Source organism: Poromitra crassiceps (genome assembly GCF_964638095.1).
Source record: "Poromitra crassiceps genome assembly, chromosome: 2".
Classification (NCBI taxonomy): domain Eukaryota; kingdom Metazoa; phylum Chordata; class Actinopteri; order Beryciformes; family Melamphaidae; genus Poromitra; species Poromitra crassiceps.
The window spans coordinates 353,146-364,626 of record NC_139624.1 but is presented as its reverse complement, the minus strand read 5'-3'; the positions used below and the strand labels follow the sequence as shown (position 1 = coordinate 364,626).

Genomic DNA, 11,481 nt, shown 5'->3' with positions numbered 1-11,481 from the left:
TCAAAAACTATACATCACATCGCTTATATTTTGACATTCTGAGTGAGAGCAGAAGTAGCTCAAGGGTCTGATGTATAATATATGTATGTCGTGTTAAAGTTGTGTGAACTGTCGCAGTTTTTAAAATGAAGTGAATTTAGTAGAAAGCACTGCTAGCGTGAGACACTCAAGGCTGGCTCCATAGGGTCCCATTATAAGCTGCCGTTTGTGTACCAACACTGATCCCTCGTATAGCCTACTGTAGCTCTTGGGGTCAAAAAGGTTGGTGAGCCCTGACCCCTGCACTAGATTGTCTTTTCCATCTGCCACATGAGAAGGTCCCAGATCATGTGGAGAAAAAGGGGGTTATTTTAACAGATCAGTGTGGTAAATTAAAATGATGGGAACTAACCCTAACCCAAGGCAAACAACCATTAATATAGTAAAAATCTATTATATTTTCAGCAAAGCATTATATTTTCCCCTTTAAAATATAACTTACACCAGTTTCATACATCTTATGATGTCAACTTTAATTTTATCCCATACACCATAAAGGTATAAGCCTCTAGGTCTGCATGGAGTGAGGTTACACCACACCAGCTGTCAGCCACACTGCAGCTACATGTTGCAGCACAGTGCCCTCTAGTGGTGTCGACATACTGCTGCCTGCTGTCTGGTCTCAACTGCTCCACTGGTAGTGGTTACATCCTCCTATTGATAGGATTCTGTTACATCACCACACGGCCATCATGGTAGGAAAGTAACAGGTGATTGTAATCAATTAACAGGTGATTACAATCAAGTGACACAAGCAGCCAGGGATGTACTACCGAATGGGCCTACCGGCCGAGCCAGTACCCAGGGGCCCATAACCCAGAGCGTCTTCACAGGGTGCACCGTGGATCTTGCCCAAACCTGGGATCAAATTAACCCTTATGGCCCCAACCCTTTATTTTTGACAAAATGTTCCACAAGTTTATGGACAATTAGAGGGTTATTGTACTTTTGGTTTTAATTGAGTGTGCCGCACTGTAAGACCCAATAGGCCCAAATGCAAGACTACATGCCCAAAAGGTTTAAACTTCACTTCCTTGTGTTTTTGTAAAACAACTTTGAATTGAACTGTAAATCCATTGTGTGTGTTGCTGTAATAGCTGTATATTTTTTGGGGGGAAAACAGTGTGCAAACAGCCAGGGATGTATTACCGAACGGGTCTACCGGGCCCAGGCCCAGGGGCCCAATGCTCCAGGACCTATCTGTCAAACTCCTGAAGTTTACAGACAACACACAGTCATCATCTGCGACTGCGATGAGTATGCATACAGACAGGACGTTGAACGGTTTGCCCTCTGGTGTGGTCAGAACAACCTGGAGCTGAACACTCAAAACTCAAAACTGTACAGAGGAGTCCCCCAGCACTGGCCACCTCGCTATATCCAACAGCTCTGTGTCTACGGTGGAATCCTATAGCTTCAGTTCCTGGGATCCATAATCTCTCAGAACCTCCATCATCCAGTCTGTCCTCTGCAACTCACATCACTGTGTGGTTTGGGTCTGCCACCAAACACAACAGGCACAGACTGCAACAGATGTTCAGGACTGCAGAAAACAAGTCATTGGTGCCAAACTGCCCTCCATCCAGGACCTGTACTCCTCCAGAGTCAAAAAACCAGGCAGGAAAGCTAAGGAGAAAAACATGTTAATGCAAGGTGTAAAACCATAGGTGTAAACGCACCGTGATCAGATCTGCCTGACCACATCTGGAGGTAGTCTGGCTCACATTGAGAGATCTCTTTCACCCCATTTACACCTGGTTTTTAAATGCGACCATTATCCAGATAACTTGGATACAGGTCATATTTAAAAAGGTGTAAATGTTTGAAAGCCTTTGTTTACAATGTGGTGTGGCTTATTTACACATTTACTGTGGGCTTTCATATTTAGGCTACTTGTATTTGTAAAATGTAACTACTTTATCTTTATTATTAATTATTATTAACTATTGCAGTCCTCATGACAGCCATGTAGGGGTGTGAAGCCTTCGTTTCCTGAGTTATTTTTCTCCTGTGTTTTGTATTAGTTAAGTTAGGTAAGATACCGGTTGTTTCTTTGGGGTTGTTTTTATTTGACAGGTAGCCTAAGCTTAACTCATAAATAGATTTTGGTTATTGTTTTGGGTTGTGCACATCACATTACATTAAAAACAACTGTTGTTGGACTGCAACCTATGGTGGCCTGGTCATCCTTGGGAGAGGGGAAAGGGGGGAGTCGCCTTTTTTATGTTATGTCTCTGGTTACCCCTAGGCTGGGCATACCACTGCCTATAATCCTATGTCAAAACAATGAGAGCAGAACAAAATGGCATTCAATAATACATTATTATAAGGTTCCTGACACTTTAAAAGTTGGACTCTGGTATTGATCATGCCTCCAATACAGCTGTCCAATTGTTTATACTTGAATATCAGGAATATTAGGCCTATGAATTGTGTCTCACCTACTGCTGTTCTGAGCTTGTGCCATTCCTGCTCTGTCTCAGTGCAGGTGTGGACAGACAGGGGGCACAACCTGCACATTCACCTCTGAGTAGTAATAATAATAAACTTTATATAGCACATTTCAAACATAAAATGCCAATCAATTACATCACCAGTTTGAAACAGCAAAGCAGCTGTGTGGTTACACACTGCAGTGCCAGCAAGACATGAGCAGTGATTTGACATGAGGATGACAGGATCCGAATCCCCCCCCCCCCCCGCTCCGTGACCGTTGCATGCAGGGACGTGAAACCAGACCTGCTTTGCATACAGGAATCATGGTTAAAACCAAACCTAGATTTTAATAACGCGGTGTGAAGGGTATAATGGGATGTGTGGGAGTAGTGGAGGGGAAGAAACTAGTTGTCCGTTTTTTTTAGAGGAGCTGGACTGATAACAAGACTAATGGATTAGGGGGAACATTGGATGGATTTGTCCAGAAGGAGGCGGTAATGCAACATGTTGGATGCCAACCGCCGTAAAAACAAACAGAAGAAGAAGAAGTGACCTTCCGGTAGTAGAAGGGACCAATGGTGTGGACGCGTTGACGACGGTGTTTATGTAATTGACCTGATTGGTCGACCTGGCTAGAGCGGGGAGCTTTAAATATTCTGTTTGCTGACACTGACGTCAGTCTCTCGCCAGTCCTTGCCAGTTACAGTAGAGCCACACTCTCTTGACTGTCGTACCGAGCATTGGAAGTCAACGCGTCCGTTTGAAGAGACGACTAGCTAACAGCCAGAAGACTAGCTAACAGCCAGCCAACATGCACCCGAGTGCCTACCGCCTGCGTTTAGCAGGAATCCAGCTTCTTCCTAATCGAGGTTTGGAGACAGGTGAGGCATTCTGATGATGAAAATCGATGGAGTTTGGTGCTACCGTCTCTGCTAGCCAAAAACAAGCTAACGTCAGTTAGCACATTAGCTAATGTGCTTGCTGGGTTGAGTGGGTTCTAACTAACATGAATTAACGTTACATCTTGAAGGTCGGTGGTTACGGTAATGGTTAACGTTAGGCAAGTAAACAACTTGGTTATAGGGGTTGGTAAAAAAAAAAAAAAAAATGTTAAACATGTTTTAATGGCCGCCGGGGTTTATCTTTGCAGGGCAATGTACACGCCCATTAGCTAACGTTAGGCTCTCCTATCATGCTAACAGTTTGTTTTAATTTACAGCATTTTGGTAAGCTAACTTAACAGATGGATGTTTGCAGTGCCTTTAAGACTGTTGTGATTATCTACTCACAAGTTGACTAGCGTTAGAAACCAGAATTAACGTCCGTGTGGAACAGTGGAACCCAGGTTCGGTGAAAGCAGTTAATTTGGCATTAGCCATATCCCTATGAGAATATGGTAATGGAAGAGCAGGGGTAATCTGCTGTGTATGGGGCTGTTCACAAAGCGTTTTTGCATGGAAAAAGCTGCCTGGAGCACTGTCTGTTTGTGAGGAGAAATAAACTTAACGGACACACCGTGATAGGGTGATCTGACGTTAGCTATTGCAGCAGTTCGGTCAAGTTGGAAATATACAGATTCGCACTTCTCGGACTGGAGGATTGCTCGTTTACGTGAAAATGAGGTTGTAGCTCGTTGTCTACCTTACTAAGATGGGAAAGAGGCGTCGTGTGTGCGGTACAAACGCTTCGTTTATGAGATATTGATCCAGGAAGTGCGAATCTGTCAATATATTTACAACTTTACCGAACTTCAGCCACCTCAGAACTAATGTGTCCGGTCGGTGTGGTCCATACTGCTATAGTTATGAGCTGCCTGTTACAGTATCGTCAATCCACTGATTACAACGTCATATGTTCTGCCAAAAAGTCATAATTAACTGCAACCAAGTGATTAACGTTAGCTAAAGGTGATAGCCAAAAAGTGATTATTTCTCCATATTGTGGCTGTTATGGAGAATGACAGTGCAACAGATTCTGTTAAAGTGTCATTATTATAAACAAGACACCAAGCCCTGCCAGCTCAACAGCAGTGCTGTTGTGTAGCTGAGCCTGACGTCCCTACTGTTGTTGTTGTTGTTGTTGTGGGTGGTGATAGCCCTTTTTAGTATTTACTATATATTCTCATTAGTATAGTAATATGCTAGTGTTTATATTTTTTATTCTTGTTGAAATGGCTGGTGTGATCTAAATTGCTTGTCATTTGTTAGGATATGGCACAGACACTCTTGATCATGGCATTAGATATGAGTCTGTAGCCAAAACCAAAACAAAGGCTTTGGGCCTTGCATAGCTGACTTGATTGGCTGTAAATGCACAGGGCTCCCCAGCAGATAGCATTGTGCATGATGCTACAGGGAATACATCTTCTTTGCATGGCTGTATGATGACGTAAAGGAGCTTAGTAGCTAGCAACACGCAGGAGGCGGCCTCCCTGTTGGCCAGGGCGTCAGGTGTGCGACTCGAATGGCTGAGGGGAGTGAGTTTGGACAGATAGAATAGCAGAGGTGAGTCAGAGCCAGAACCTTTTAGAGACGTGCAGGGTATCCGCGGGGTCTTGAAAAGTATTAAAAGTTGATCAATCAATTTAGGGGAAATTAAGGCCCTTAAAAAGTATGAACAAGTTTTGATTGCCATTGGAGAGGTATACAATTTGGTAGCTATTGTGCTGATGGTGTTAAATGAGCATATATTGTCCCATATCGATCGCAGACCCCTGAATTGAATCGAAATCGTATCGTGGCAGACTTTGTGATATCAGCAAATCTCGTATTGTTGTCCAAATAATCAATATAATATTGTATTGTGATGAAACTTGTGATTTACACCTCTATTGCTGATGTGACCAGTGGCGTTGTTGAGGTCTGGAAAAAGTATTAAAAAAGGTCTCAAAAGCTATTGAATTTAACTTCAGGATTCCCTCATATACCCTGGAGAGGCTGTGTGAAGCAGGTCCTGGCTCCTCGCGGGGCAGTGTTGGTGTGGGCCGCTCAGGAGGGAGAGGCAGTGCCTACAGGGCTGAGCTGCCTCCCACCCTGATTGGTTGACAGCTGTGGGGCAATCTGCTTTCCTTGATAGTCGGTGAGAGAAACACTGTTGTTGTACAGTATATTAATGGACTCTTTCTTTCTTTCTTTACAGGATCTAATTCTAAGCGTATGGTTCTGCTTCCTGAGTCGCCCAAAAAGCGGTAAGCACCTAAGAACTGAAAACACTTAAAGAAGCCCCACCCCCTTTAGATATTGGACAGGTTCACAACTCCTGCCCCCATCCTCCCCCATATGAGTGCTGGTTGTATGACAAAAAACTATTTCTCATTTGGGTCTTCTCTCTTTCAGGTTAGACGCAAGTCTTCATGAGGCTAGAGTGGATCAACTGATAGCATGGAATGGAGATCTCTCTTCCCAGGTAATCTAAAAACAGGATGTAAATCCTTTCTAGTCAACTTGGCATCTTGGGGCTTCCGGAGACTTGGATTACACCAGACGAGCAATCCCACATTTTCACTATTAATGTTTCCTTTTTATTTGCGTCTTGTCTTCACAGCTGGCCATCTCCAAGGCTGAGGTTACCAGGCTGAAATACACTCTGGAATCTTCTCAGATGGAGTGGAGCAGAACTATCTGCTGCCTTCAGGCTCAAATCAGCCAAGCAACAGCCGACAAAGCCCGCTTGATTCAAAATGAGCAGGAGACTGAAAAGTACTACAAGTCACAGGTGAGTGTGATCTCACACACTACCCACTGAACACAACATACTTTTCAATTTCTCTCTTGTGCAGATCTCTAAGGCTGGCTTTACACGCTGAAACCTTCACGCAACTTTAGTTGGTTGAAACTGAGGTGAAACTAAGTTGCAAATGATTTGCATGGTCTAAAGCCCTCAGCAACGCACTTGAAACTTGTCTGAAACTCTGCTGCAACAGTTGCAAAATTCTCAAGTTTGTGAAACTAGTTTTATGCAACAGCCAATCAAAATGCTGATAAGTAGGCTATGCTATTAATGCACTGATGCATGCTCGCATTTGCATGAAAATTATGTTTCATGCTATTTGCAACCTGCAACTACCGTAGTTGCCTAAAAGTTTCACAGTGTAAAGCCAGCCTAACTTATTTGAAGTTTCACAGTGTAAAGCCAGCCTAACTTAATTGTTGAATGGTGGTTGGGGGTACATTTGTTTAGAATTAACATAATTACACCAGAGTATTTATTTTGAAGTAATTAATGCTTCCTTTTGATGTGTGTCTTGTGTCTTCACAGCTGGCCTTCTCCAGATCTAAGCTTCTGATGCTGATAGATATCCAAAAATTTGCTGAGGAAGCGTGGAGCAGCCTAGAGTGTAAACTCCGTGAAGCTACAGCCAGCAAGGTCAGATTAAAGCCTCACAGCTACATTTAGTCCATTATGACCTGATGCATCATTTGTGATTATTTTTTATTATTTTGACATATATACTGTTACAATGTTGGATGTTCATATTAAATATATATAATTTAAGAAGTATATGATTTGAGGTGGATTTTCCCTTTACGCAAATCTAATTTTTAACCACTGCACAATTCCTCTTTCCACAAACTGTCTAAAACAGGAAGTGATTGAGAAGGAAGCAATAGATCTGAAGAATGAGCTGAACACTGCATCAAGCTCCATGAAGCTCATGAAGGAGAGCATCTCTGCTAAAGAGCAGGTGCTGAACACTGCATCAAGCTCCATGAAGCTCATGAAGGAAAGCCTCTCTGCTAAAGACCAGGAGCTGATTGAAGCACAGCAAGGCTACCAGGAGGCAGAGGTGAGTGTGATCTCACACAGTCACCAATGAACACAACACACTTTGAAGTTTTACATTTCTCTCTTGTGCGTATCTGTTAACTTAAATGTTGAATGCACAATCCTCTTTCCACGAATTGTCTAAACAGAACGTCATGGAAAATCAGGTCCTTGATTTGAAGAAGCAGCTGAAAGGTCTAGTAAGCTCCCTGAAGGCCAAAGATCAACAGCTGGCCTATCACCAGGAACTCACTGACCTGAAGGAGCTCCAGACGGACGGCATCTCTCACTATCTGAAGGCGGAGGTGTCGTTCCTGCTTAAAGAGGACCTGTTGATGGACGAGTACTACGAGGCAGAGGTGAGTGAGATCTCACACAGTCTCCACTGAACACAACACACACTTGTGCATATCTCCAACTTAAAGAGTTGATTTTGAAGTAAAACAAGATAGATTGTGTGTCAAGACTAGGGTTGTCACGATACCAAAATTATGACTTCGATACCGATACCTGCCTAAATATTGCGATACTCGATACTTAAACGATACCACGGCAAAAAGCTAAAACAACAGGAAAAGTCGTGTAATAATGGACGACAGAAGAACATGGGAGTTAAAATTCATGTTTTGAGTCTTCATCATACTTTATGTGGTGTTCAAAGATAGCTGGGGAAGGCTGCCTCAACTGATTCTGCTGGCATCTCATTTGACTCAATAGAAAATGAGGAAATGTGTTCAGTAGAGCGCAGAATAGAATAATGTCTGTTCAGTCTACTTTAGTGTAATCTGAGTTTGAGCTTCATCATTAAGTGCCAGATTTACAGTTAATCTCATGTATCTTTATTTATTTCCACAATAAAATGTATGTGGTAGCCTATGTGGTGTCAAGTGTTTTCTTGTTTGTTCATACATGTAGGCTAGGTGAGTTTTTGACAATTAGTATAACATTAATCATGGATTATTCTAAATAAATAAATAATTCTCAGTGTTATTAAAGCTTTTACATGGTAATATGCAGTAATCTGATGTTCCTTATACTTAGTGTATGTGAGTTATTTGACAGTTAACGTTATACAGTTTGCAACCTCATATCACTCTTAAACACCGTCATATAGCCTACCCCCTTGGCAGAGGTTAGGCGCATTGCCTTTAATTGCCTCGTCAAACGAACTGAAAAACGTTTGCTTGTCACAAAATAAATCACACTCGCTTGACTTGACGTTATCACATTCGCTAAACTGTGACACTTTGTACTAGTCGGATCGTCTGTTGGAGAGATGCTTTGGCAAGTCAAGTGGACGTGTTGTCTCCCTTTTGCCTGTGTAAACATCGTTTTACAGACGGACAGCTTTGATGTCCGTGCATGCTTCGGCATAGCCGTTGTAATCTGACTGTATGGTTGTAATATTAAGTGCTGACTCCGCCCGTGTGGGCCAGATTCAACATACGCTGTTAGAAATGACAAGCAAACCCTATCCTGCTGCTCTCAGGTAGGATAGAGGCTGCAGTGAAGGCGAAGCGCTGTGTGTGTCAGACAGGCAGAGCGAACGAGAGAGAGAGAGGGAGAAAAGCCAGCAGGCAAAATCCGTAGAGATTCAACACATTAACGTTGCTTCCCATGGTCAGAAAAAGTCGCCAGATTTGTCGCTAGTTGCCTTTGAGAAATAAAGTCGCCACGTGGGTCTGAAAAGTAGCTAAATATATCGACAAAGTCGCCAAGTTGGCAACACTGCATGTCCACCCGATCGGCTGAACAGAGGAGTGGAGAGTGGAGTGTCAGTGAGACAGGGGAGGGCGGACTTGGCACGCCCACAGGGAGTTGAAACAGACAGAGCAAAGCTGCAGCACACAGACTCCGGTGGAGAAACAGACGGTGGCACATGGATGCAACGCAACTCATGTCATTTTTAAAAGTACCGGTACTAAATTAACGTGGTATAGTATCCTTTTTAACGTCAGGGTATCGCGGTACTGTTGTAGTACCGGTATACCGTGCAACCCTAGTCAAGACACACACTCTGTCCCCTTCATTCCTCGCCCACCAATCTCACTAAATCCCTGTCTGTATCTTCCTCCAGTCTTGCCTCTTCCCTCAAGTCTTTGACTACAAAGACGAGCTCGACCCTCCTGGCAGCTCGTCCGGGGCAGTCCTCTCTGCGTCCATGATGCCTGAGCAGCTGCACGACAGTCGGACTCAACCCAAGGTTGGTTTGCTTTTTGTATTATTGTTGTTGGGAATGATGAATATTTCTTACATTTTGCACTAAATAGTGCTGGTTGCTATAATGTTGGCAATTTGTCTCCCTGTCTCAATCTGACAGAAAAGGGTCTTCAGCTGTTTTGCTCGTCCCTTCTCTTCGAGCACCCCCAAGAAAGGCCTGAGCAAAAGGCACAGTGCTCAGGTGGCAGCTGAAGCAGCCAGGAAGTCTGCCAGAGTCACCAGCAGCACGGCCAAGACACCAGGCCTGCCAGGGAGCGCTCACAAGGTGACCAGCAGCACGCACATGTTTGAGGGACACACTCTGAGCCATTAACCATTCATTGTTTCACACTCACTGAGAGATTTAATCATAGAAATACAAGATATACACGCTAGCGCCTCCTCTGGTCGGTCAGGGCGCCTGTTCGGGGGGCAGAAGGGAACTGGTGGAAATAGCGCGATCGTCCCACGTGCTAGGTCCTGCCGGTGAAGCTCCCCGCTGTCGGGTGAAAAGAATCGGCTGGCGACCACACATGTATCGGAGGAAGCGCGTGTGCGTGTCTACGGCTCTCCCCAGATCGGCAGAGAGGGTGGGGCAGCGACCAGGGCAGCAGGGGGAATTGGCAAAGTACAATTGCGGGGAAAATCAGGAAATAAAAAAACATTAATTGAAAAGATTTAACCCATTGATGCCTGATGCAGCATTTGCGTGTATATCCCTCATTTGTGTGTGTATCCCTTTAAGACCGCGAACCGCGTCACGCCATTCGCGGTCTTAAAGGGATACACACACAAATGCTGCATCAGGTATCAATGGGTTAATATAGAAATACAAGGGACAGCTACCCCGTGGAGTCTGTGCTTAGTTAGAGACTTGCACACACACTGTGTGAACACTAAATGCATGCAATCACACATGCCTAATATAGAATATACACAATTAGAAGGAGCAATTTGATCAGAGATGCAGTTTTATCTCTTGTATTTTAGATGCTTGCTATAATGTTGGTAATTTTGTCTCCCTGTCTCAATCTGACAGAAGAAGGTGAAGACCAGCTGTTCCCCCCGCCCCCTCACTTCAAGAAGACCTTCCAGCTCTCAACCTCACCCCGTCTTGAGTCGAGTGAGTCTCTTGCACGTACGCACACACACACACACACACACACACACACACACACACACACACACACACACACACAGTACATTGTCTTGAAAACAGCCCTGCATATAATGCCTCTCACGATTGCACTATTTGTGGTTCTCTCAGGTTGCAAAAAGGGAGCTCTTCGCATAAGGACAGAGGAGGGAGAGCAGCTTCAGGAGGAGCCAGAGCCCCCACACATTAAAGATAAGGACCGAGGAGGGAGAGCAGCTTCAGGAGGAGCCAGAGCCCCCACACATTGAAGATAAGGACTGAGGAGGGAGAGCAGCTTCAGGAGGAGCCAGAGCCCCCACACATTAAAGATAAGGACCGAGGAGGGAGAGCAGCTTCAGGAGGAGCCAGAGCCCCCACACATTAAAGATAAGGACCGAGAAGGGAGAGCAGCTTCAGGAGGAGCCAGAGCCCCCACACATTAAAGATAAGGACCGAGGAGGGAGAGCAGCTTCAGGAGGAGCCAGAGCCCCCACACATTAAAGATAAGGACGAGGAGGGAGAGCAGCTTCAGGAGGAGCCAGAGCCCCCACACATTGAAGATAAGGACCGAGGAGGGAGAGCAGCTTCAGGAGGAGCCAGAGCCCCCACACATTAAAGATAAGGACCGAGGAGGGAGAGCAGCTTCAGGAGGAGCCAGAGCCCCCACACATTAAAGATAAGGACCGAGGAGGGAGAGCAGCTTCAGGAGGAGCCAGAGCCCCCACACATTAAAGATAAGGACCGAGGAGGGAGAGCAGCTTCAGGAGGAGCCAGAGCCCCCACACATTAAAGATAAGGACAGAGGAGGGAGAGCAGCTTCGGGAGGAGCCAGAGCCCCCACACATTAAAGATAAGGACCGAGGAGGGAGAGCAGCTTCGGGAGGACCCAGAGCTCCCACACATTAAAG

The 11,481-nt window shown here is 44.8% G+C and overlaps 1 protein-coding gene across 2 annotated transcripts; it reads left to right on the top strand.

Annotated features, from left to right (window-relative positions):
* Window positions 1-3,217: 3,217 nt before the first annotated feature.
* On the top strand, window positions 3,218-10,823 carry LOC310772378 (uncharacterized protein). Of its 2 annotated transcripts, none has more exons than XM_083632162.1 (11): window positions 3,218-3,356; window positions 5,614-5,662; window positions 5,811-5,880; window positions 6,019-6,189; window positions 6,733-6,840; window positions 7,061-7,261; window positions 7,389-7,598; window positions 9,317-9,442; window positions 9,560-9,724; window positions 10,478-10,561; window positions 10,706-10,823. In XM_083632162.1, the coding sequence occupies exons 1-11, from the start codon at window positions 3,287-3,289 to the stop codon at window positions 10,730-10,732; spliced, it is 1,281 nt and encodes a 426-aa protein (XP_083488288.1). In that variant the 5' UTR covers window positions 3,218-3,286; the 3' UTR covers window positions 10,733-10,823. The 2 variants fall into 2 exon arrangements, with proteins under 2 accessions (XP_083488288.1, XP_083488289.1); XM_083632163.1 differs by lacking the exon at window positions 3,218-3,356 and adding an exon at window positions 4,019-4,097.
* Window positions 10,824-11,481: the final 658 nt, after the last annotated feature.